A 27,457-nucleotide genomic window follows, 5' to 3' on the forward strand; every position below is an offset into this window, starting at 1 on the left:
GTGAGGGTTTTGTCTGTTTTGCAGCAGAACACGCTGAGTGACTGTGGGATTGTTGACGGATGTGCTCGCCGGCCATGTGCAGCCAGAAACATGGCTGACAGTGGTGAAGCATCTGTTTCACAGGCACATCGATTAAAAATGGTTCGTTTGGATTTCTACGGACATTCTGGTTTCCTCTCGCCTTGCATGAGAGTGTGCGTGCCCTACAGTGGACTGGTGTCCTGCCCAGGGTGTATCCCGCCTTGTGCCCCTTGCTTGCCAGGATAGACTCTGGCTCCCCGTGCTGCTGAACTGGGAGAAGTGGTTGGATAAGGAATGGATGGATGGTGTAAGCATGAGGAAATACCTCCTGTGCTGTTTTTGGCTACTTGGGAACTGACCCTAATCAGTTTTCTGCCTTGTGAGACTGAAGTTTCAGTGGGCTACTGTTGGAGAGCTTCGCAACATTTCTTTCCGTTTTCCCTTTACAATTCTTCTTTTAGACACCAGAATTGTAGCCTACAGTATGTTACAATAAATATTGTGTGTATCATTTTCAAGTGTTAATGCTAAACACATAATTTAATGGCAGCCCATTTGTGCTTAACTTATGACCCACGATGGGGTCCTGACCTATAGGTTAAGAATCAATCCCTCAGCGGGGGCAAGGCTACACCTTGAGCAGGGCAACGGGCTGCATAAGGGCACACATACGCACAGTAACGAGCACAGCCTACAGTAACTGGAGCAGGGCAGCATTCCAGTCACCTCTTCTAGCTATACAGTAGTTACAAGCAGAAGGAACAGATGAAAATGATAGTAAAAAAGAATGTGTCCATTAACTTGGAGAAAGTGGATGGTGTTATAAGCCATTTTGTCAACATTTCCAAACTATTTTAGGTACTTCACATTTTAAATAGTCTTACATTAGTTAATGTTTCATGAAATGCACCTACCCAACCCAGTTTTTATGTCCTTGAAAGATGAAAACAAAAACAATGTGCTTAATTCTTATTTCCATAGAACACAAGTTAGCAGTTATGAAACTGTTCAAGAAAACCCAGATGTCCAATAAGTCAGTTATCCAAGCTGGACAATCCATTATCCTCCCCCACAGTTTGTGTGTATTTGTTTCAGAAAACAATCTCAGACAGTTTTTTGAAGATGTTGGGGTTTTGTTTGCAGGATTTCTGAATACATTAATACATTACTATGGCTACTTTTCAAATGTTTGGAAGAGGTTCCAAGACAGGCCTAAAATGTGTATCTACAGGTAATGCACAAAAACAACCTTGATAAATGAGCAACATAAAGTACTGTATATTGAAAGCTTCCACGTGGGTGTGGCTCATTCATTAAGCAAATAATATCCCAGCATTCTTTGCGTCATATAGAAAAATGCTGGACAGGCCTGTTTGCCCATAATTATAGCTAGTATTGCTGCAAGAGGAAACCTCAGTGACTTGAAAATTGTTGGGGCTCATTGGCAAGAGCATCAGTGAACAAGACCAAATTGCTGTTGTTTCACAAGCAAGGATGTGTAAGCTGATGTTAGCATGTCTATCCCAGTGGAAAAACATCAGCAAAGAGCGACAATGGGATGAAGGAGACGCAAACTCCAGGATCAAGCGTTAACCTGAATGCAAGACAAAAAAAAAAAAGAATTAGGAAGTGCAGATCAGGTAACTGCAGTTTGACATGGTGAGAGCATCCAGCTGCATTAAAAAATGGGTCTGAAAAGAAGTCCGCACAGTAGGATATCAGTCAGGTTTCCATGCACAAACCACTCAACACGACTCGCAGTGCACATTGGTGATTCAGTGGTACACAGATCACAGCCAGTGGACTACTGCGCAGGGGTGAAATGTGATATGCGGAGATGAATGATCCTTCACCATGTTCTCCACAAACTGATGAGTGCGTGTGTGGCGCCAAGCTTAAGCACAGCACACCCTTGTGTGCTTGGTTTCAACAGTGAAGGATTCTGGTGGCTCTTTAAGATTATGGAGCATATTTTCCTGATGTGATCTGGGCCAGTGACCTGATGATCAGGACACTTGAGTTCTCCATATGTCTCAGTCACTAGATATGACCCCTGTTTATGGGATGTTCTGGAATGATGCCTGAGATGATGCCTGGCATTCTTCACTTTCACCTTTATCAACCAGGTGTGAGTTGACTGCTTTCTTGTGGACAAATGGTGCTGCGTCCTTCTTCCAGATGCTAGGAGACTCTGTGCCACAGCACATACAGGTTACTTTGGCCACACATGGTGGCTCAGCACCCTGTTCAGAGATTTGTCATTGGTGGTCCATGTTTGTTTTTATCCACTGTCTGTATTTTTTGTAAAGGCTAAGTGCAGGAGTTTATGCAGTTGCTAGAATTCTTTAAGAAGTCTTTAAGCCTTCCCTTCCTTAAGGTGTAATCATGTTTATATGCAAAGCTATGTTTCCCTGCATTAAATGTGTAAAAGAGACAAACAATGCAGTGAACTAAGGATTACAGTCATGAAACTATAAGAGTCTTTCTATACAGTATATGGCAAATAAATAAATTAGCCCATTACTTTATAGTAATTGATACACTGACAGAATATTCAGTCTGTGTCTCCATGGACTCTACTATAGCTGCTGTTCTAGAGCTCCATGTTTCTCATATTGTCATAATGTGAACACATTTAGGCTGGTGAGATTCCTGGAATCCTGAGGCTTGATTTAAATTCTGCTCACGTGATTGTGATCACCAGAGCGGGCGCTGTGATTCTTTCAGCTATCTAGAAAATCTGCTCTTTTAAAGCAGATGTCTGCAGTTAAGCTCTCAGAAAGGGTGTTGTCCATCGTGATAAAGATGTGTCTGTCCTGCTCAGGGCTTCAGCTGTTGAATTCTGTCCAGTAATTACTTCCCATTAGCATGAAGGACTAATTAATTTCTTGTTCAAGAGTGCGGTCTGAAACTGCCCTTGAACGATTGTTTTCAGCTAATGTGCTGTGCCAAAGAACGCAAGATATGCAATGTTATATAAAATAATGGACTGTCTTTAGTCCTTTGGAATTTGTTGCTAAAGATTTTTCATGTTCATGATTTGACACTTGCCCAGCAAACATGGAGCACAAAGCAGCATTAACCCAGTTGAATAGTGAATTTAGAAACAAGGGAAACCCTTTGCATCTTGTGTTGTCAGATCAGTTCCTTGTCAAATGTTGAAGAATGTACAATGTTGTATTATGTTGTATTATGTAATTTCATTAGTCATCTTCCTGTTTGCTGTTAGTTTTACTTACTTCACGTGTTCATGGTGGGTCCTGTATGATTGTGGATGTAATTGTAAAACAAAGATTTAATCTCTATTTCAATGAAATGTGTGATTTGTGTAGTGTGTCCTAGCAGTGGATACAACACAGTAACTTGCTTTGTTTTTGGATGGATGAAATTTCAATTTTCCCCTATTTGCAAAGATTGATTTGGAAAAACTGCATCAGCTGTTGTTGTCAAATGTAGTTTTTGTTCACCATTCAAATTAGCTTAGCTCTACCAAAACCATTTGTCAGGATGATATAAATTACAAATAATTGAACTCCAACTTAGTAGATAATAGTAACTTCCTCCTAGTAATAAATGACAACTAAAAGTAACTACAGCTAAAGAAAAATAGAAGTAGGTTATTTTCTCTGCAGAAGTATGTGGAAGATCTTTACCTCTACAGTTGTTGTTGTACTTTATGTAGTCACTGCATGCAGACAGTGTACTGTATAACATGATAGTGTGCTGCAAAATACTCTTTGCCCTTGTATAGAGCAATGGGCTGGGGTTATACTGTAGTTCAAGGCAACTGTATTGTAATTTCTGCTGCAATCCAACTGCTGTATTCCCACATTTGTGTAGTCGGTTGGTACACTTTCTTTATCAATCACGGTTGTTCAGACAAACAGATTTGCTCTGTACTGTAGGTTAAGGGTCAAAATCATGATATCAACATTCTGAGGATAAGGGATTTTGTGTTTTAATTTTTTCTTTGAGTGTTCTCCAGCATTCACGATCATGGTTTGAAGTTACAGATGAAAAGATCATGTCAAACCGGTATATTAAAGTGGAGAAATTAGTTTTCGTTCTTTCATAATCAAATTAACAAACCTGCAGCTTGTATTAATTGTTAAAGGTCTGCTATAGGGCTTGTTGAAGGTGACATTGTGCTTAAGAAGGAAAAAAATCTGTTGCGTGTTTGTGATCAAATCTAGTTGTCAAGCGAAACAGACTGGCATGGTCTGGATTTGATTGTAGTGTTAAAAATCAATATTAATAATCTAATATAACTGATGGCGGAAAAACCAACAGGAAATTGTTGTGGAACAGCTGGTGCACGAGCTTTGATTTAGAAATTGTGCGATTACTCTGCCTGTCAGAATGAGCTTGCATTTGACATTGGGTCAGTAAGCCAAGCAGTGTTAAAGACTGCTAAAGGCAAGTGATTTAGATCTGAAAAGTGATGGAATATATGAGTCTTGTACTTACCACTGGAAACTGCATTTAAAAGCTGTAGTAAACAAAAACATATGAAAATGGCTTGCAGAAATTAATTTTGATCAGTATCACTGTCTTGCATAACTGCATTTCCTGCATTTCGGTGCCTAATATTTCTATATTTCCTGATTCCAACCCTGCTCTCATTACTACCATTGTTCTACTAAAAATGGTCATTGTGACTTCACAATATGCACATCCTGGGCACATTTTCTGAAGTGTATTAAAATATATATATATATCAATGATTAAAAGGCCGTTCTGCACTAGAAATGAGATATCGCAACGAACTTTATTGTTGTCTTCTATAGGGAAAGCATTAGCTCTTCAGACAAAGCTTGCCTGTGATACAAATGCCATTTTCATTTTAACTGAAAACACCTTTAAAGTATAAAAATACTGTAATTTAACCATTTACAAATTAATCCATAACTTGTCTGTCTGTGTGGCAGCATGTTCATGCTCAGTCAGTTCTTTGTTTTCCAAAGTCAAATGTTATGCTTTTTCTTTATCGTGTAGCTATTTTTTTATAGAACCCCTTTCTAGAACAGTATTTGTTTGCCGCAGCAGCAAAATAACCTCTACAACTGAAGCAGCTCACAAACCTGCAAGGTAATTCGCAATTCAAGAAGAATTTTTTTTTAAATCCGTAGATGGTTTTATAAGCCAAATCTCACGAGTGACAAACAGGCATAAATTAACGCTGTAACAGCAGCACGTTACAAAAAAACAACACTAGCCCTGCTTTTCCACGGTCCACATTGGCATGCTCTCCCAGATTATTTTAGCAATTATGGTAAGTGGATCAGACCTGGAATCCACATCGCATGTCAGAGTGCACCTGCAGAAGCAGAGCAGAATTCACAACAATGCTTCCGAAACTTCAGTGCTTCTCTGTCACTCTAATTGGGTAAATGGGAGTGGCCGTTCTTTCTTAAGAGGGACATTTCTCCTCTCTGAAAGTCACGACGGAAGGCGAGAGGTGTACCCCCAGGGGGAAGTTATTCAAGAGAGACTTATCGTCTTGCACCCCTTTTACAGTGCATGACCCTGAGCTTCAAAATAGTCCTGCACCCAGGTCTTGTGTTAAGTTATCCAAACATTCCAACATTCTGATTTTGTGGACATTAATAGTAAGAATTCTGTTACTGGAATTGCTTTCCTTGAAGCAATATTACACAAGCAAGAACAGTCCAGCTACTAACTAGGTTAGAATGTTTTTCTTTTTTCTTTCCAATGCAGAGTTTAGAAGATTTTAAATACAAAATGTGACATTATGGTTTTTGTACAAAATGCAGTTTGTATGGAGTGGTGTGAACAAATTAAGATGAATTTATGGGATCATCACAATAATAATAATAATAATAATTAATATATTTTGAACTGAAGATGAGAAATATCTAAATATTCTTGATGGTTTAGTTCTATTTAAGCAAATTGTGTTAATTTGATGTTCATTTTTTAATATCACTTTTTTTTAATTGGCTGTTCTTACTAGTGCGCAGTGCAGCATGATACTGTACCACATCTGATTAATACCTTTTAATAATGAGTGGCTTGCTTTTAACCTCTTTTGAAATGTGAGATTCGATCTGCTCATTTAATAGGAAATGAAGTGCAGTCTCAAGAGAGCACTTAGAAGGCTAATGAATTACTATTTTTCCTGGGGTTCGTTTGGGGTTATGGAGATTGAGCTGCCTGTTAGTCGTGTTAAGGTCTCCAAACTTCATCAGCATGTCATAGGAGGGGGGAGTCGTACAGTATGTTTGGAATCCCTGCTCTCAGATAATTAGGGACAGTAATCCAGGACTCGCGAGGCCTTGACTGGGACCTACATTGCAAATAGAGGGTAAACTACTGAAGCAAAGTGATTAAAACACATGTGAGACTGAGCATATACAGTGGAGAGAAATTACCTCCTACCATACGCTATATTTTAAGAAAAACCAAGAGCAGGTTTGCTGTTTATAGATTATATTCCTAAAAGCTTTTATTCCCATTACAGGTGTGAGTGATTACCGCTGTGCTGATCAGAAAACCACCAGCTGTTTCTTGCAATCAATTGCCCTTACTTTATCCTTACTCAGACCTGCTCTGGCATGCAGTATATAAAAAATATTAACAGATCTGTGCACATTCAACTTTCGTTACAATAGAAATTCACGGGTAGGGTAAACTATATTTCACTAAACTATATTGTCTTGAAAGCATAAAAACACTTTTTAGAGGATCGAATGGAAGTGAAATTTCGGTGCTACTGAACAGAGAAAAACCAATAAAAAAAGCCATTTTAATTTCTAGATACCACAAAGAAGAACCAGTTCAGATCTGTTTCCAGAGGTTAAACATGTTAAGCCTGTTTCATTAGAGGTGGAGCTCTGTATAATAAGAAAATCAAATGGGTGTTTTGGTAATTTATGGAGAGTAACAGGCTTTGTTCAAACTCAACCATGCAAAGAATTCTCGGCTGGCTTGTAAATCTCCTTAAGTGAAACTTGTTCCACTATAAATAAAATCCCTATTCCTTGTAGCCATAGCTTTCACAGAAATATGTAACTAACTAAAGGGTGCTCAGGTCACACCCAGCGCATGAGAACTATACACAGAGCTAGTATTGTAGATCTGAAATGAACATGGAACAATGGTACAGTAGATCTGTATAACTGTGGTACCATAGTTGTTCTAAAGGATACAGTAAAGATATCCTATAATCTGTAATGTACCTTCGTGTAAGTAGGTTGAGTCCCTTCACTCCTCATCTTATCTTTAGGCTATCGTAAGAGGCAAGTGTAGAAATAAACATCAGACATAAACTGTGTCAAAGTGCAGTTCAGAATGTATTACATCATTGTAGGATACCCATTTGCTCCAAGACTTATACTGTAGCACATTGATTGACAGAACATGCCCTGCTTGCATATTGCAGGGACTGTGGACACTGTGAAACAGCCACACAAACACTTCAGGCAGGGAGTAACATAGGACAAAACCTCATAAATCAACAGGAGGCCGTAGTACACATTCAGAAATTGACTCTGTCCTCCATCCTTCATTTTTACAATCTGTATAGCTGCTTTTAACTACAGTAGGTCGTATATAACATAAACTTGTAGTATAGTGAGTAAATAAGATTGGAAAACGAATAGAATATCGGGAGCCAATTTAGAGAACATACAGTATTGCACTGTATGATTACAACTGTGGGATCAGAAATAGGCCAACGGCCATCTCTGCTCACGTTTTGTGGGCCTGGAGACTACACAGGAAGGACTGACTTTGTGGTGTTACAAAGCTGTATCATCATCCTTTGTTCCAGATCTTTAATGTAATGTGCTCTGAAATGCAGTTAGGTGTAGTTCAGACTTTTGTTTCTTGTCAGATTTCCTTTAAAATTTATTTATAGAAATTTATAAAGAAATTTATTTTATAGATGGTGTTGAAAATTACGGTTGAACTGCTAACATCACATATACAGGTATGTTTCTTATTAAAGAAGTCAAGTAGATTATCGATTCTCTGGAGCCAGAGGGGGGCAGGAGTTGCCTTTCATAAACAGTGGACAAAGCATCAGAGCTCTTTTAACTGTTTAACTTTTGCACATCCTTTTATAGAAGTGTGTTTTAGGGTATAGGGCAGTATGAATGTTTTTAGTGTTCTTAACTTCTTTAATGTATAAAAAGGTTATGAATTAAGTATGGAGTACAAACAAAAATGCAAACAGGCTACATACGGTACAGTACGTGTTTAACCTACTGTACATTACCTGTTTAATGAGGAATGAAATATGGTTTATGAATGCTGTATGACATATTTTCACCAGATCACTTGAAAATGTTGGAAGATGAATTATCGTTCACCAAATAATCAATGATCTAATGTAATAGCATGTACTGTAATTATTAAGAATCTTAAAAATAGCAACTTTACAGTTGTTGCACTTCTGCCCCGTTAGTATGTGGCCCTGAATGTCTTCCAGTTACAGTATCTTTACTCTGAACGGTGTCCTGTAATTGCTAATAGCTGATGGGCACTCGGGGACACTGACCTCCTGTGACCTTTCTAAGGATGCTGCAGTGTGAGAACATGAGGGCAGCTCTCCTTGCCCACCCAGTGCACTGTGGTAACTGAAAACAGACTATAAATAAGACTAAGCAGGGGACAGAGCAGGGTTACCAAGGGAGAGCTGACCAGATTCACAACAGCAAATGCAGCAAATGCCTTATGTGCCAAGAGCACCAATTTCTTTCTTCCGGCATGGAATTGTGCAGTCTAAGCTTGGATTTCTTTCCTCACCTATGATACCGTTAAGAGCATTTAATATCAGTACTGATGGCTAGTGAGTGTAAGCAGTAAGAAACACCTTACTGATACCACAATGTAATGCATTCAATACGGGCCCTCATTGAGTTGCCTGTAGCTGTGCATTGGGCTCTTGAATTATAGCACTCCTCATTTCTTGCATGAATAATTTATATGCATACGTTAGGGTGCCATTTAACTGAGAATTTTCAACGAATGGCTGTTACACGCAATTCCGTTCAGCACTTCTGAATTTTGAGGCTTTCCCACAACTTTCTGAAATATACACGTTCTGAAATTTGAAAAATGAAACCAACTTGTGGAGTATTACCTCTTTGTATATTAGTTGTAGATCAATTGGTTTTTTTCTCCCTTATAATGATATTGTCATTAGCTGACCAAATACAAGTGGGAAGAATGTATACAGATTGTGGCTCCTTGATTACACAGCTGTGTTGTACCAAGTAACAAAATAATAATTAGCTATAATGGTACAGACTGTGTTGTAAGTTTGTATTCTAAGAATGAATGAAAACAGATGGCTCACTGGCTGACCGTTAAAGGTTTGTGCAGGCATGCAGGAATGCAATGGAAATTGCAAACTGGGAGTACTAGGGAAATAAAAATCAAACGGGGAGAACCAGCGTACATTCTGGAGGAAAGCGTGCACCATTCAGTATCTCCCTCTGTTTTGATATGAGGGTCACAGGGATGTAGCTGAGTTAAATCAACAAGGCAGTTTTCTCAAAATAAAACAAAGGGCCCTACTATGATCTTGTTGAACAGCATTCTTATAGGTTTTAGAGTAGCTACATACAGTACTGTCAACGAGCTGAGACCTAGAAGACCTAATAACTTGTGCTAATTAAGGCACTTCTTAATCGATTCGGAGCTGGTGTGCGGAATGAGAAATAGACTCTCTGTGGTTTTCTTGGAGCAGCGTTTCAGCGCAGGGCAGCAGCCTCCGTCCGGAGTTAGAGCTCTTTACGGCACGTTTGTGTTTCTGCACGCCAGAGGCTGCGTCTGGAAAGAGCACAGTGGTGCTGGAACAGCAAAATCAATGAGCAACACTGAGCGGATAGCAGCGAGAGGGGCTGTTGTTGTCGTCTTGAGGGTGCTTGCTTAGTCCATTTGCTTTGGTTCTATATATGATTGTGGTATTGACCGGCTAAGCTGCTTGGCTGGCAATTCATCAGGCCCTGCCAGCGCAACCCGTACAAACATAGCGTAGCGGTTCAAAATAAATCACTCAGTCAGTGCTGGCAGAGAGGGCTCAGTGGCGAGTCTGCCCACTGCTAAGCATGGCTGTCAGGGAGGATGAAGAGCTGAACAGTTGATGGGCTCGAAAAATGTTTCCATGTTCTTTTCATCAGGAATTTTAGTTTAACCAAGATTCCACGGCGACGTTGTTTTTTAAAGTTTAGTGATTGGCTATCCCTTTTCCGCCTACCACATCTGTTGTCTCTAAGGCTGCTCTCCTGCATTAAATGCTGACGGGTCTGTGCGACTCTTTGATTAAGCTGGGCATGTTTGGTGTAAATAAAGTAGTATTTTGTGTGTGCTTTAAAGATTTCTGGGGAGTTACATGCGAGATTTGATTTTGAGGTTGTGTTTAGATTCTCGCCATCTTTAGGCCTCTGTGAGAAGCAATCTTTCACTTAGTTGAGCGTGGCCCACGTGTCCGTTTTTGTAACTTGGAATTTTCTCAAATGTATCTGCTATTAGAACAACTTTCAATGTTATTTCAGTGTTTTTTCATACAGCTCAGTCCGGTGAAAAGTAACTTTGCCTGTCGTTTAGCAGTTATAATTCACATTGACATTCGTGTCTACAAAAGGTGAATTGTAGAGCCAGCATAAGGTATTGAATTGCTGTTGCTAATCCAGCACATTGACCAATCAAATCCAATTGCCTTATCCTTAGATGACCATTGACTTCAGTTTTCCTATTCAGTGCTGTGAAAGCTCTTACAAAGTTTATCATATACTGTATCATTATATCACCACCATCAAAATGTCTGTTGACAAAGAGGAGAAAAATACTAGAGTGAAAATAGTAGAAAAATACAAATTGGCTAATTTTTTTGTGTATATATTGCAATTGGAAACAGTAAAGGCATCAGTGCTATAGGTTATAAAGTAAAGATAAATCATAATGGTAATATTCCATCAGTGATTAAAAGCTTTCCTCCTGGTTATTGTATCGCATGTAGAAGCAATATGGCCTACTGTGTTTCCCAGTAAACACTCACTTTTTTTCCTCTTGAGGAGAATCCAGTGTTACCAGGTTGTGAGTGGCGTGAATTTTATGTTGTCATCCTCGTTGTTGTTGACAGTGGGCAGTAGTCAAACTTGTGACGCTGCGGACAGTCTGTTAAAATGCCAGCGGGCAGCGTGGTCTCTTTCCACGACGTCCCCGCAGCACACGTCTCTCTTCGGGACTGAAGGCACACTGCAGAGAAGGAAAGGAGGGCTGGCACTCTGACCTACATTTCCTCTGCGTGTGTGCCCGTTTCTGTTCTGCTTGAACGCGAGCTGAACATCACCCAGATTCTGCCACAGGGACATTGGCTCTGGCGTGGGGAATGGCTTGTGTCTGGGTTGAGGGCTGTGAACGGGGGAGCTACAGATGAAACTCGCCAAATACGAGGCCAAACAGGGGCATTGTATAGTGTCGCTCTCATTTGTGGCAAAACTGTTGATAACAATTGGTTCCCAAAATGTGAAGTGTTAGACCAAAGAGAATCATCATTGAACTTAATATAGCGAGAGATTATACTGCAATGTCCTGCTTATTTCACCCAATTTATTTCATACAGTGTGCACTTGTATGGGGGAGCTGGGCATATTTGATCCTAAATGTCTCTGGTGATCTCAGTCCCCCTTCCTGGGTCATGGTCTGCAGAACCTAAGTCAGGAAGTCTCTCCGCCGAATCCCTACTCCCAATTGCCTCAACTTGAGAGAAAATCGCTTTTTTTTAAATATAAATCATGACAACAATCTGTGTTCACTGCATCCCATGAGGTCTGTGTTAGACTGAGTCCCTCTCCGTCCCTCCCTGAGTGGCGATTTCAACCTGCACAATAAGGGACCCTGCTCCTTCTCTCCATATCGACTCATCAGTGACTCCACAGCAGAGTGGAAATTTATCAGGGAAGACCAAGACATACAGTACAGTCACTCAGTAGTCCCTTGTCGGCTTCTCGGTTTCAGACTTCCCTGGCTGTCAAGTTATACATCAATCACATCTTTTGGGCCTCACACCGACCTTATGAAGCCATCTGCGTGGAAAGTATAGTCCCTGCTGCATTTTAATAGATGGGTGGTGCTATCTCAAGATCAGCTGCCTGGCTCAGTTGGAATATCCCTGTGAACATCTTCAGAATGAACAGTGAACATAAACCAGGGGTCACTAGTGGAAACTACATGGAAGTGTCTCTAAAACGGAGAACAGGAGGTACTTCTTTACCTCCAGTGCTGTGGGAGTCTGGAACACGCTACTTTCTTTCAGGATGCAGCTTGAGCAGATTTTAGGGTCAGTTACTAACTACCAAATGATATAGATGGCCTGAAAGGCCTCCTCTCATTCTTAACTTTCTTCTTTTCTCTCGTTGTTCTGATGTTCTGAAATGGTAAAGCGTCTTGTGAGTTTGCTGGGATCTCTTCATGTTGTTTCCACTGGTCTGATATTTACTGGGCATGCAGGATGTCACACTTGAAAACAAACCCAGTCGCTGGGTGTGAAGACACAGAGTTGGCCTGTTTCCACACAGCCCACTCTTCACACTTCACACAAACGTGTGACATGGCTCCAGCCTGCCGCATTTACAGCTTAGGCAACTTTTTTTATACCCTCAGTGGTACCGAATACTTGTGTGTAGCCAGATTTGCTTTCCAAGTTTAAAGTGCAGTGCCTTTGCTATTTGTACTCCAGTGCTGTCACACGACACTGCGTCGCCGTGTACTAACTGGTACAAGGAATATGAGAGTACTGGTACAGCACGGTATGTCAGTAGCAGGGTCTGCTCACATGCTGCCTTCATTATATCCACCATTCACTTCAGGGAAGGATATCAAAATGTATTCAATGAATGTATTTCCTTTCAGTTTGGTTGCGAAAAAGGAAAATGTACCATGTCTTTTGGCACTAGAATGTTAACTAGCTGAATCCTAATTGAAGCTTTCGGCGTTTCTTGACTTTAGTATGCAACAAATGGATATTAAATCCACAGCCAAATCACAAGGTGAAGGTGATGTTTGTTCTGTACAGAAGTGTGAGAGAAGATATGATGACACAGCTTTTTAATTTCCAGACAGATATCAGACCTGAACACGTGCACCCTTCTGTAAGACGTAACTTATCGATCTACTGTATACCAAGAATACGACTGGGTGCATGTTCATCTGCTACCGTAATTGCTCCTTTAAGTACAGTAAGTTGCCATTGGCTTGCCGTACAGACGGTGTGTGTTATTTCAAACCAGGAGTCAGCAGAGAGCCATAAGGCAGGGATGAAGCTCCACCTGGTTTTATTTTAGCTTTTCATCCAGTTCAGGTGTGTCATACCGTACAGTATGTCATTCGAGTGACACTTGCCTGTTATTTTGCTGAAGCCACCTTTCCCCCTCGTAATCCACCTGTGGCACTAAGGTACAGTGACTCTCCACAAGGCCCAAGGGCTAAGCACTGCCACCTTTCTGCTGAAGATGTACCAACACACTGACGCAGGAGCAGCAGTAACATCACAGGCATTTGAATGCTCTGAAAATATGACGGTTTAGTTGGGTAAATTGAATGATGTAGAGACTTGTAAAAAGTATTGAATTAAGTTTTTTTAAAGTATGTTTTTTGTTTTTTACAAATTAGCTCTAATAAAAAAAAATACAACAAATAGCTCCATAAAAGAAATAAAGCATTTCATGTGATGCTAGCGTCTTTAAAGGCGTCTTCTCTGATATACACAGGCTTTCCTACAACCACAAACATATACAGTATGTGACGTTAATTTAATAACTCTATCCTAAGCTGCTTAAAGGCGAGAAGAAAGGAAGAAGAGAATCCAAACAACCATAAAGTACTGTTTAGGGAAAGGCAAGGGGCATTTTTAAGACTGAATTTAGTTGTATTTTTTTGTTTTCTTGTGCTTTCTCCAGCAGTTGCTGGAGTTAAAGCAGGGGCTGTGCTGGACGTTCCTTAAATAGCTGCACTGTCATAACTCATTAGGCTCTAACAGACAGCAGGAGGTAATGGATTAGACCCTGCTTACATATTTGTACACTCGGGCAGCCTTGTACACCAAGCATGTCTCCTGTCCCGGGGTATTTTCACACAGCTCTGCTTGCGCGAGTGCTGAAATGCAGGCAGTCCTGGTCTCGGCATCGCTGCCGCCTTCAGCTTGTGTCCCAGGTCAGGCGTACTCATATCTGCGGTCTCTCCAATCCATGCCATTTCAGGATCTTTCTGAAATCGCTGGCAGGATCAGTATTGCAGTTAAAGGGCTGGTAATATCGGAGCGCTGCTCTGGAGTGGGTCGGCTGGGTTGCAGGTTGAGTATCCCTGCACTCACAGTAAATCATGGCGAAGCGCCGGTCCTTCATCGTGTGTGCTGCAACGTTAACGACCTGCAGGGACCCTGTAGACTAAACATTCTCCTCAGTCAGGCTGACGGAATGTAGCTTGAGACTGTAACCGTTCCAATCAACATGAAACATAGATGTTTGGATGTGGACTTAAACTTAATTGCCACCAATCTTGAGAGTAGCGCAACTTAAATAAAATAATTTACTTGAGTGTTTTTATTAACTGCACGTTCTCGGTCCAGACTTGCCCTGGTAATGTTTTCGCTGCCAGTGATTATATTTTAAAAGTGCACCTGGCTGGCTGGAAGCACCCCAATGTAATTTGTTGCTGATTTTAATTTATTAGGACTTTATATAGTAGATACTAGGGTCTTTTAATTCATGAGCATTTAAAGAAACGGCAGGGTAAGCCTGTTTTAATATCCTGGAAATATAGGTTTGTTTAAAGAGTGCCTCTTCAGAGAACTTGAAAATAACCTGAATAATATGGGCAGAATTTTAAAATGGCTTCTCGAGCAATTTAAAAAAACGTATTTTATGTTTGCAGGTCAGCATTTTTTAAAATCTTCAGTGTGTGTCTGTTCTGTATATAATTGTTACATATGGTATCAAATTGAAAGAATTTAGTTTGAGCAGAAGTGGATATTCTTGCATTTCTATACAGTAGCCCATGTAGGAAAGGAAATAATTCTGTCTGTGTGATGTTTGTAATTATGTCCAGAGATAAACATTCTCCTTATTTCTTTTTGTAGGATCGCCTGACGATTTACAGTATTAAAATAAAGTGACAGATTCACCATGAATACAGGTATGTCAGTGGCTACTGCTGTTCGTTTGTTTTTTTCAGTTTAGGATTAAAAATGTTTAGGCTTTGTGCAGCAAAAACAGAAGTCTAGAGTGTATGTTTTTTTATTGAAAGTTACTTCCAGGACATCATACTTTATAATGATGTTTATTAATTTATTAATTTCATTCACAGTCTGTTTGCACAGATCCACAGGCAAAGTCTTACAGACAGTGATCAAAGCGATGGGTTTACTGTGCATAATAATACAGTAAAAGTAAAAAATTACATTTGATATACAGTAGCACCTTTTAAAAGCAATCATGTTTCTTAGTGCTGCAGTATCTAGTATTCTTGAAAAACAGAACATATAGAGAATTTGTAGTGATAATTGTCCATCTGACAAAGAAAATAGTGTAGTGACCATTCATGTGCTAAATGTGCTAAAATAGACAAAACATGTTCTGGGAACATTGTTATAGTTGCTGCATTATTTTCATAGGAAAGGTTATGCTTAAGTGTTTTAAATGTTAAACCAAATTGTATGTTCAAACTAAAAAATAGCAAATATTCTTTCATCAAGAGATACAGTATGTGAATGATCCTGCCATTCACAAAAGTCATTCACAAAATAAATCTACAAAGTAACAGCTTTAAGCTGTGAATTTTAAAATGCATTGAAAAGAAGGAATTTTCAAAGCCTTAATATTTTTCAGCCTAATGGTGGCATTGAACTATTAATAGAAAATTAACTACAGCTAAGAGATTCTTTTCATATTTCATATTCACAGGTGTCTCTTTTGTGTCCTCTGTAGTGTTTATTTTGCTTCAGCTTCCAATAATGTCAGCTTTCTGTACATCATGAATTATTGGTTATGCACAAGAGCGTCTTGCAGTTGTGTCCAGAGGTCAGGGCTGATGTCAGTCACAGCATGTGCGGTGAGCAGCAGAGTCGGAGGCCCTGTATTCTCAGCACACAGTAAAGTGAACTGCAGTGCTGTCTATGTGTAGGAGCAGAGTCAGCAAGGGAAACAATGATATCTTTCACAGGCAAATAAACCAGGCCGTTTTGCAGCCGAAATCTTGGTAACTGTAGTCTGATGAATAAAAAGATTTTCCTTGAGGGAAGGTACAGTAGGTTTGGGATATAAACACCTCTCCAGACCTTGTTGGGAAAGCAAGGAGGCAGTGTGGGGTTGAGTGATGCCTTCAGGGCAGAAGCTGGTTTACCCCTGCTGGAGTAAGAGTTTGAATAAGACCAAGAGGTTTAAAAAAAAAAAGAAACATTTTCTCTACATTTGATTTTAATGTGTACCGTGGTATCTGTGCAGTAGGAGCATTGTGTGTTATTCTGCATGACTGCTTAACTGAATGTGGTCATTTCTAAAGATTTGTATTTGGCTTCTCCTGATCACATGTTCTTTGCTAAAGGCTTTCTGTTTTATTAATGTGACTATTGTTTAGGTTTTTTTTAGCGTGAATCCAAATCATTGACATTCTTTTATTCTGTTGATTTCTGAACACCTCAAATTAAATAGTAGTTAAATAGTTAACAAGATTTGCCTCTATGGTGTGTTAAGATTTCTAGCCTTAATGATATGTCTTTAACCCTGTGCTAATCCTTTGCATGCTGTATGATTTGAAAACAAAAAATGTGGTAATGTGTTTTAATTTCAGTGGAATTTGGCAGGCATGCGTGTTTAATCTGCATTTCCAAATGAATTTGTTTTGCAATCAGCAATAATGCATGTGCTTGCCTCCTGTTGCTGGGGCGTGCGTCTGTCTGGTGCTGCGCTTTCCAGACAGTGGTGGATGTGCTCGCAAAACTGCCGCCGTGTTTGTCACATTAAGACCTATGAAGAGAGTCCAGAGTTCTCCAAACCTGTATGTGGCCGCAGGTATTAACTCCGACCATTAACATGCATGCTGATAACTGACAGAGTTCCAATTCACCCTTTATTTATTCTATTTATTAGCACTTACTTTGAACCTCAGTTTGAAAAATCTGAAATGTTTTTTTTATTATGATTGTGAGTAATTTCTTTACAGGCCCACCTGCAAGTGACACAGCATTTTACATTCTAAAAAAATGCGCTTCAGATGTTAAAAGCCCATTTTGCAAAGCGTGGCCTGGTCCCTGGCATGATTTGCTTTCCTTTTTATGGAAACAAAAAAAATCAGACGGCAGTGTCCCCACATTCCATTTTCATCTGTTCCTGTCTGCTCTGTTCCTGCAAGGGCTGTTTGTGCCTGTCAGGCGCTGCCATTCCTGACTACCGTGAGATCCTTTTACCTAGAAGCAGCCACCTAATGATGTGAACCGCTGGGGTAGTGAAGGCAGTACAGTGGGTTTAGAGGTTGGAGCTTTCACGTCTGGAATCTGCAGTGAAATTAAATGGGTCAGGATGGGGAAGAGAGGGCCACTAGATGCCTGTGGTAGTGGTAGCTGACCTGTAACTATTGTCGAACAGATCCATGGCAACCGTTGTTTGTGAGGTTTTTTTTCCCTCGTCTCCCTTACTTCCTGTCCGTAGCCCCTCTTTGTTTGAGCGGTTTCGTAGACTGGTGGAGTTTAGAATGACATAAACTGCCAGGTAGCTTCGGATTGGGAGTCTTCTGAGCTGGTCGCTAGCTGAAATCCCTGGGGCACCTACAGGATTGAAAGGGGTTCTTGAACCTCATTTCCTTCAGTGCCTTTGAGTGACTCCTAAGCAGCTCGGCTGCTTCAGGATGTTCCTAATAACTTGGCGATCACTAGTTTGATTCCAGTGGCTGGTGAGATCTTTGCTGACACCACAGTAAGGGGGGGGGGGGGGTTGGATTCTGGGTGAATCGCACACCAGACACCCCCTGAACAGGCTCCCACAAACGTGTGCCTGTCTCAACCGCTCGTATGACGGGCAGGAAAGATAGCGTGGAGCTGGCACGGAACTGTGCGTGGACTGGGGTCTGAGTTTGTTTAGTACAGGGAGGACTGTGTTTAAGAAAGAAAAGAAAAACAAGCAGCATGTATTTACTGTTTTCCTTGTTCCTTGACTTATACTTCTGAGTAGAACTCATAAAAGTAATGCCATCTGTATTATGAAAATTGTTTTTAGTTTCATTTATCCTTTGAATTTTTAAAAGGCCATAAACCTTCCATGGTTTAGGAATCCAAATTGCTCAATTTTGCAATGAGTGTGATAAGCCCACTTCTGGAAGCATGGGCAAAGAGGTACAGAAGCTGCAAGGAAACCGTTAAGCACTAATAACACAAAGTCTGAACAGAATTAAGGAAACAAATATTGACTGCCAAGTTTCAGTTTTTCCCAGTCCTGATAAAAACTGGAAAGTATTGAGTGTTTAGAATAGGTTCCATTTTACTCAGCAACTCTTTGCTTTGCTGGTCCATCTTAATTAAGCTCCTTAGAGACTAAACAGCAGTATTTACAGTAGCCTGTGGGATTTCAAGCCTTTTCAATCCTAGAATATTTTTTTTTGCTTTTCTTCCCACTAGAACATAGAAACAAAGCAATTTTACCTGATTCAAGCACCTTTGAATGGAGGGTGCTTTCTGCAATATAAAATATAAACGGAGAGCACCCCACTGTAATGTTCGAGGTGCTCAGAGGGTGCCTCCGAGAACAGCACTGACTTTCGTTCCATTTCTTCCTTTATTACCCCACTGCTGACATTAATGCCTTGGAATTCTGCTGATAGCCTCCCTCCCCCGAAACCTCTCAACAAAGCAAAAGCACACCAATTTGATTCGCAAGTGAGAGGCACTGATGAGGCCAGGCGGTCAGTTTCGATCGCAGTGACTGTGGCCCGCCTGGCTCTCAGCAGAGTGGTGTCATGACCTGTCCCACACAGGTGTGTGTGTGTGTGTGTGTGTGTTTGAGGGTGGGGGTGCCCCGATTCTGTTATTGCAGGGGTGCCCCCGGGCTTAGAGCAGGTTGGCTTCGATGATCTGCTCTTGTTTGCAACTGTTCCACGTGCTGCTCTGAGCTTGGAGTGCAGACGTCTCCACTGCCCCTCCTTTAACTTTGGAAATGGCTCTCTTTTGTATTTTGCATTGTAACTGTGTATTTACTGCATGGGTATCGCTTGCAAATGTCACACAGTCATTTCGAAAGTTTCTGTTGCACGTTTACAGTAGATTTTATTTTTTAGTATCCAAATTAAAAAAAGGTTGCAGGGGAGCAAGGGAGCAGTAAAATTGGGTTGGTAATGCCCCTGATAGAGAGTCCTCCTCTTTCTACACACGAACTGAACGGGCGCTCATTAAAAACGATGCATGCTTTACATGAACTTGCTGGGTGTTTTCTTTTGGTCCATATCCACTAACCCGTCTGGCCGTATCCCAGATTCCCACCTCCTTGCATTCCTGAGGTCTCTGTGAGGGGATGAACAAAGCCACTGGAATTTTCCCACAATCTCCCAACCCTGTCGAAATAATACTCTCGCTCAAAAGCCCACTGAGCAGGTGAAGGCCCAGATTGTCTGTCCCGCTATCTTCAAATCTACCACACCTTTCAGTACCGCATTGAGCACTCATCCCATCTCAGGTCTTGCCAGTACAATTCGTCTAGTGGCTTAGTCAAAGGGCCATTTGTTGTCTTTCCCTTTTTACTGTATAATTCATTATAATCTGAATAGATTTTCTTTTTTCCAATGTCAGAAATGTGAACAGCTTTGTACATTAGAAACCTTGAAACAGCCAGATATCTGCTGTGTCACGCAGACACTTGTTTGAAAAATTAAAGGCTGAGTTTACATTGCTCGTTCTGTTAATTTAACATCCGACGTGAAGCCTAATGTTTTTCATGTGTTGTGTTGTTTTAGGTAATGACTCACAGTCATCGGATTCAGGTAAGAAATTATGATGTAAACAGGTATGTTCCCACTATGTACTGTATGAAATAGAGCAACAGTGCCTTCAGCATTTTGTTGTGTTTACAACTGTCATAGATTAAATCTAATAAAACATAAAAGTAAAAAGTACCTGGGGCAGAAAAAAGTGTTCTTTGCTTCTACAATGAATTTCATTATTCTGTAGATGTCTGGAGATCCTACAGTGTGAATGACGGACTTAGAAATGGTGAGGCAAGCAGTTCCTCTCTGGCTGCGAAAGGCTTCAGAAGTGTCAGACCGAATCTCCAAGACAAGAAGTCTCCAACACTGGTAAATCTAGATTCGGTGTTTCCACAGTGCCTTTAGTTACTGGGGGCAGCAGGCTGCTGTTCCCAGCTATTAGCATTTGCATACTTGTTTTGTGAAAATGCTACAGTTGTATACTGTTGTTGGAGAGGCAAAAACCTAAGAGTTTCATACTCAGTTAACCTTCCAACCTTTCCTGGGGAAAGGACTTGAAGTACTGTGGTCACTGAGCCTGTACTTGGTTTCACCAAGTCAAGAAATATTGAAGGTCTGAAAGCCTCAATATCATGCCCCTCACCAAGCCTGTGAGGAAACATTCTCTACATGAGAGATGCGCTTTTCAGAACACCTGCTGCTGCATGGGCTGGGCCACTCGGCTCACTCAATGTATTTTGATTGATACAGTATGTCAGTACGAACAAGAATTAGTCACTTTCTGTGATTTCACTGTGGTGACTCATAAAAACTGCACTTGTAAGGACTTCTGGCCCAAACAGTCATCTCCCTTTTTACTCTTCCTCCTCTTCTGTGGAACCTCATCACCACATCTCCCGAATCACGCAGCACAGCAGAAGTAATGAAGTCTACAAGCACTCAGCGTATTGCCTTTTATGTAAACCTGGATAATGCTTCCTTTTCAGAGGAATGTTTAAGGTCAATTAAGCCCAGCACAGCTGCTTTAAGGCTTCATGAATTTTATTACGATTTTAGCAGGGGCATTATGCCGACTTTGACCTGCCCATTATATTACATACATGTATATGATGAAGTCTGAAAACGCTTAGGAATGTACTTGTATGTGTATTTGGTTGCAGAGTGGAAATGTCTATGGCTCTTTATTGCTAGCATGTATTGTAACAACCAGTTCTGAGAATATACCAAGAATTTTCTAGCAGTGTACACTGGCACAAAGTTTTAATGGATTACCCTTAATGTTTAACGGTGAAGGTGGTGAATTGTTTAACAGTGACTGCTGAAATCCATAAATATTTTCTTTTCCAGCTCTCATTTATTAGCATCATCCTTATAAGGGCAAAAGTGGACAATATCACTCTGTCTGGAAAATATTTCTGGTCTTGGAAAACATCAGCTGCATTAAAACCTACTTTTCTTTTTAAGGTTTGATCTGACTATATCAAGAAAGAGCATGGACGAAGGGCCTTGTATTTCAAAACTCTTAGGATCTTAGCAGCAGTGGAAATTTAAGCACTTAAGTGTCATAAATATAGGGCGCTCAGTGTTCAAACAGCTTGGAACTATACTGTATTCTCTGTGGGCATGATTTTAGCGGTAAAAGAAGAAAAACATCACTTTTCATTCTTTCTCTTTTGTCTTGGTTGTCTGCTGTGTGGATCTCTTTTGGCTTACAACTAGGCGCCACTCCCACCTCCAAGGAGAGACAGTTTTCACATATCCCCAATAAGCACTGTTCCAAATAACCCACCTAGTTACATCCACCAGCATGTGCATGAAGAGGCCTTTGGGACACTGTACATGAAGAAAACCAGGAATGAGAAATTTGTACAGAAGGAGGCTTACTCGAGAAATACAGGCTTGTCGTTCTCCCACAAGGAGGACACCTCTGTTACATCAGAGGCCACTAGCTCCACGTTATCTGTGCCCGGCACTAATATTTCCTCTCCATCTAGCGGAAGCCAGGTTCAAGAGCGTAGAGTTTCTTCCCTCAAACTAACATCCTCAGAGGGTCAGAGTGCAGCTAGCACTCCCAGAGACCAACTGACACCTGCGAATGTCACGAAAGCGAGCCCTAAAGAGCACCGACCCCCATCACCAGAGGCATCTAGAAGCCAGCCTGAGAAACACACAGCTTCTCTTTCCATCCAGATAGCTCCACAGGCCGCTGGTCATAGCTCAGTGCCTGGGCCAAAGAGTACCCAGGGTCAGGCCTCAGCCACTTCTTCAGAAACCAAAGGGATGGACTCAAGCGACAAAGGACAGAGTTCGTCACTTCCTTGCTCTCCTGGGGCTCACGTGGTACAAACGGTTTACCCCGTCTCTGAGCTAATCCGCTTCCCACATGATGTGTCCATCTTCACAGCAGAACGACCTACCTGTGGCACCTTTGACTAACCTCCCACTTCCACTGTAGATTTCAAAGGCCAAAATGCATGTTTACAGCTTATTTGCAGAGATGGCTGGTCATTCCCAGAGGTCTGTATGGTGACATGGGCTCGAAGAATATACCTCAGTATACTCGTAAACTATTACATTAAACTGATAAATGTAGATGCTTCTGGTCAAAAGGTAAGAACCTGTGAGGTCATCAAGGGACACACCTCTCCACCAATGTGCACTGACTCTCCTGTCAGGCGCTGTTGAGTTGGTGTGTCAGAACATGAATCCTCTAGCACACTGATCTGTTAAAAGCAAAGTGTTCACTGGTCCTCGTTTTGTCCACAGACCGCAGGGCTTGTTGCCAGAAACTCAAGTCTTAAACAGCCGATGACATCAAATTTGTTAGGTATACAATAGCTCCAAAAAAGTAATGGACAATTCTAACACTCTACAGGTTCCTCACCAATGCATCTGTGTCACATACAGGACTCGCTGTGAATATGTGTTTTGGCCTTTGATCAGGACTGCCAAAAGGACTGCTTGAACTTTGCCAAGTGAAATCAAAGTGAGATTTAAATTGTTTTTTAAAGGAGTCTTTAAATGAATGTAACGGCTGACGTGACTCGGTAAAACGTTCCAGCAGTTCCATCAAATCTACAGTGTAGTTTAGCATCACTTTCACAATGTACAGTAGTTAAGGGTGATAGTCTCTATAGTATTGCTGTGTTTGTGCTTCACACTTACAGTAGTTCATTTCTTGATTTCATTTATTGCAGACTCTTTGTTTGGTTTCTGGATTTAGCTAATATATTATAGTTTCTATCTGTGGTTCAGCACCACTTTGGCAAACTGAATTTTAATTATGGGATCCATAAAGGGCTATTTTTTCGGCTTTGCTACAAAAATCTTCTGGATCCAGACCATTAAAGAACTCCACCTAAAACCAGAAACTAAAAACAGTATATTCCACTGCTTTCTTTAATCCGATTTCCCCTCCTGTCTGTTCTTTCAAAGGCAGTAGTCCATTTTGGCTATAAACAATAAACACAGTGTCCCCAGTTCTACAAGTACCATTACTTTTAGAGAATTTTCAAAACAAAGCATTCATTTTATGGGGTTTCACAACCCTGATGTGGTCATGTTGACTGCAATAAATACAACTTCTTAACATGGTTTACGGTAAAATGAATATTTTGTGATTGTTGATTTCATTATAAAGTACTTAGATGGTGTCCTCTATCTCCCCAGCAGGGGTACCGTACTACCACTGAGCTTCAGCTCTACCGATTGTACAGAACATGCACAATAGCCACTTCAGTATCCCCTGTATTCCTAGCCTGTCAATTGAGTCGTACAGCATTAGTTTTTACATGGCCTTTTCTGCTTGCTTGTTTACTGAATCTGTACGTTTTTTCCCCACCTTCAGCTCGGAAGCCCGAATGTTTCTTCAAACACTTCCCAGACGCACCTACAGCCATTGCCGAGCCTGTCCCATCCGTCCTCCCTGCCGCCCGTTAACAGATCCTGTTTCCCACCCGAGAGCGGCACCCGTGTAGAGTCTGCGGAATTGCTGCCCGCTCACCTGCACAAAGCCACATTCCCAGTCCCTTACTCCCCTTTCGAGTACAGCTCCCCTGGCCCAGACATCACACTGCATCTGAGGGAAGCCACTTCCCCCGTCACAGACTCCTCGCTCAGCGAGCTCTCCTCCCGCACCCTGAGCGAGTCGTCCACAGCTGTTCTGGAAGAGCTCCAGATCTGTGGTGCTGGCACCAACGACAGTTCAGAAACACCTTCCCCAACACTGAGTCAGATGTCTGCCGTCACTGACGACACCACCTTAACCTCCACCGCTACAGTAACTAATGTAATTATCCTTCCACCTTCCTGGTTCTTCAGCTCCATAAAGCAGGAGCCCCGTCACCAGTCACTAACCCGGGGATGATCTTTGCTAACGTTACTGTGCTGGTTCTCCTCACTTTTGCCTCTCACCGTCTCGCCTTGCGAGAGAGATTATTAACGCCTACCCTTGTGTTTTATCAACCCTGCCTTTCTAATTCAGGTTCATGGAGTAAAGTCCAGCGTGCTGCAGGTGTTTTGGCCCTACAGCTTCTCTCAGTGGGCTGTGTAGCTAGTAACCGTGTATCTGAGTTGTGGTGCAGAATCATTTGCATGCTGAATGTACTTTGCAATTTATATTTTTGTTCTTTAACAGTCAATGAATTCTTAAGGGCTGATCACCCAATTGATTTAAAGTTTGTAATCTGTTATTGTAGTTCCTGATACCAAGAGGATGCACTTGTCTTGCTGATGGATGACTTGTAAACTACTACTATAGTGAATTGAATTTTGTCCATGATATGCCAACAAAACTCAGATATCATCCCCGTTATAAAATACTTGGAGTTTATTTTCTGCTGCAGCTGCATAGGATCTTTGTCTTTGTACCAATATTTGTACAGCAGCAGGCAAATTAAACTATACGAGAAGCTCAAGAAATGTACACAGCCAACGTGCTGTGTTAACTCGTTAATCTTTTAACCCTCTGGCCCGTGCCGGTAACTTGTACTCTCTCCATCAAAGGAGAAGAAACAAAACCAAGGTGATCTGTTTACAGCTCCTGTTACAGAAAAGCTTAGAAATTTCCCAAGCATTGCAAAATCACCTGCAAATGGTTTTCTGCTCACTAACCGATCGCGGGGAAGCCCTTATTCCATGAATTAATCACCGTCTGTCTTAAAGCCTGCATCATTAATGGAATGTCCTGGTGGAGTTTTTTCTTGGCTATTGGTGTCTTAAACAACAGCAAAGCACCCTGCCCTCTTCCCTGTAACCATGGTTTCTTTCTTAGCACTATTTTTTTTTTCCTGAAATATTTGGGAGCTGACATTCTTCTAATGCTGACGAGACTCCAGAGCCCTGTTTGTTCCCTGGTGCTTGGGGAGGTGCCTCCTTGTGCAGTGCCAGTGACTCTGTGTTGTCCCCCCCCAGGGCCAGATGACCGTCAATGGGAGCTCCGCCACGGCCAGCAGCCCCCTCAGTCATGTGCAGAGGTCCTTCTCCCCCCCCTCCTGCCCCCCCGCCCCCCCCTCTCTCAGCCCCAGCATCGTTGTCATGCAGCACAGCCGGAGCATGGGTGAGGAATGCCGCGCAGAGCGCGTTCTGCCAGGATTAATTAAACTCTCAAAGTTAATTAAAACCGAACAACGAGCCTTTAGGTTGATTTTAAAACGTAACAATGCACATTCCTGGGGTCTTTCAAGGGGTAGCACAAAAACCCAGCTGTCAGTGTTACGAGCGAAGCATGGAAAAGAAGGAAGCCTCTTTATTCACGATTCAGAGTGGTATCGGTCAACCAAAATGTTCTGGTATGAAACTGTTGCCGAAATTGCACACAGTCTTGTTTCTTTGAGTTCTTTTCCTTTTTTCAAACCCCGTTCTGCTCTTCATACCATGCTGGTCTGAGTATCCGTGCAGATGACTTGGAACAGAATGAATGTCCATTTGCTGAATGTATTCAGGGTGCTGGCATGGACTTTCTCATTTTGCCATTTTGGCGAAATGGCAGTGCCTTGCCATTTTGTAGAGCCTGATCAAAGGCTCATAATAAGAGCAAGCCATCATTTTTACAAACACACTGCATGGGCAGCGTACTAGCGCCATGTCACCTCCCAGCTCTGGAGCCGTGTGTCCGACTCGAACCCGGGACAGCTGTCTGGGTGCAGCACGCTGGTCCTCACGGGACATGGATGGGTCTCCTCCCACTTCCAGAGTTCTGCCACAAGCACACACCGGAGAGGCTGATTGATCTTTCCTAACTGTCCTTTGAAGTTCAGCACATTTCACCGATTAAAAAGAAAATGAAAATGAAAAGGTGATCACACGTTAAAAGGATTATTGTAGCTCTAACCTGTGTGAAAACGGGAATATCTGCTTTACACCTAGAAATGAAAGCAGGACTCCGAAATGTAACCTTCAGAGTTTTATTTTTAAATATTGCTGTTTCAAGCTGGTGCAACACCTAGGTTTCATTTTTGTGTTTTCAGTTAATGCGCAAGTTTTTTTTATAGGCATGACATTATATTGGTATTTTTCCAGATTGTCAGCAAGCTTGTTCAGGATATTGTGCCTACTGTACTGTAAATGTGAGCAGTTAAAGTGCCTTGTGTTTGTCTACTTTAGCAGTTTGCTTATTAGTAAATGTACAATATTATACAATTTAGTTTATATTAATACACATTATAATCTAACAACAAATATCTAAGAATTCAGTGTATACTCTGTTTTAGGAGATTAAAGAATTCAAGTGAATTTTTGGAATCAGGTTTTCAACATTTTAGTAGGAGATACAGACACCTGTCAGTTCAATTTAATTGTCATTGTTCCAATGTAAAATGAGAATGGCATTTAGAAATCTGTTATGTGTAGGTGAATAAGTACCTTGCAGTGCAATTCTGTGACACAACATTTACTATGAATTACTTTTATAAGGCTTTAATGAAATTTCACATACAATGACAATCTAAATTTATAACCTTTTCTGCAATAAGTTTAGGCAGTTTTCTCTATGCTTTGTGTCAGATATATTTTCCAATTATCCTTGGACTGATCTGATAAATCAGCATGTTTTTTTACAGTTAATCACTTACAGAGGCTTTTTAGAGTTGGCTGACAGATATTTATGTTCATTGTTCGTTTTACAGTACATTGTCTTTCCTTACTTTTCTGGCTAAATTATACATCTAATAACCTTAAGAAAAGCAATGTGTTTTTGTGCACAGAGTGCACTTTTCATGTGAAAATGCTGTTCACATCAAAATTAAAATTAATTTAATGTAACTGTTAGAGCTGCCTGTTTGATATTTCATCAAGACGGGACACCAGAGTACATTCACATCCTCAAGACACTGACACAATTGACATTATTCGTTCTACTTTTCTTACTATGATTTTATGATTTTGTTGTTGCTAAAATATTAGACTGACGCACATCTTCAGGATAGGATAGTTATTGTTAGGAAATTACTGCTCCGAGTGAAATTACTTATTTCGTCTGAGACTGTATGTTGCCTGTCTGCCTTAA

The 27,457-nt window shown here is 41.1% G+C and overlaps 1 protein-coding gene across 1 annotated transcript in view; it reads left to right on the plus strand.

Annotated features, from left to right (window-relative positions):
• The window catches only part of LOC148840405 (sorbin and SH3 domain-containing protein 2-like), an 84,260-nt gene that overhangs the window by 23,315 nt on the left and 33,488 nt on the right, over positions 1 to 27,457 (plus strand). The window contains exons 3-8 of the mRNA XM_088925015.1: positions 15,128 to 15,183; positions 19,984 to 20,010; positions 20,198 to 20,322; positions 21,673 to 22,293; positions 23,801 to 24,241; positions 25,366 to 25,510. Coding sequence (XP_088781141.1) covers positions 15,174 to 15,183; positions 19,984 to 20,010; positions 20,198 to 20,322; positions 21,673 to 22,293; positions 23,801 to 24,241; positions 25,366 to 25,510 — 1,369 coding nt within the window. The 5' untranslated portion in view covers positions 15,128 to 15,173. The remainder of the gene's footprint in view (positions 1 to 15,127; positions 15,184 to 19,983; positions 20,011 to 20,197; positions 20,323 to 21,672; positions 22,294 to 23,800; positions 24,242 to 25,365; positions 25,511 to 27,457) is intronic.

Source organism: Atractosteus spatula, chromosome 1, assembly GCF_055471065.1.
Source record: "Atractosteus spatula isolate fAtrSpa1 chromosome 1, fAtrSpa1.hap1, whole genome shotgun sequence".
In the NCBI taxonomy this organism is placed as follows: Eukaryota; Metazoa; Chordata; class Actinopteri; order Semionotiformes; family Lepisosteidae; genus Atractosteus; species Atractosteus spatula.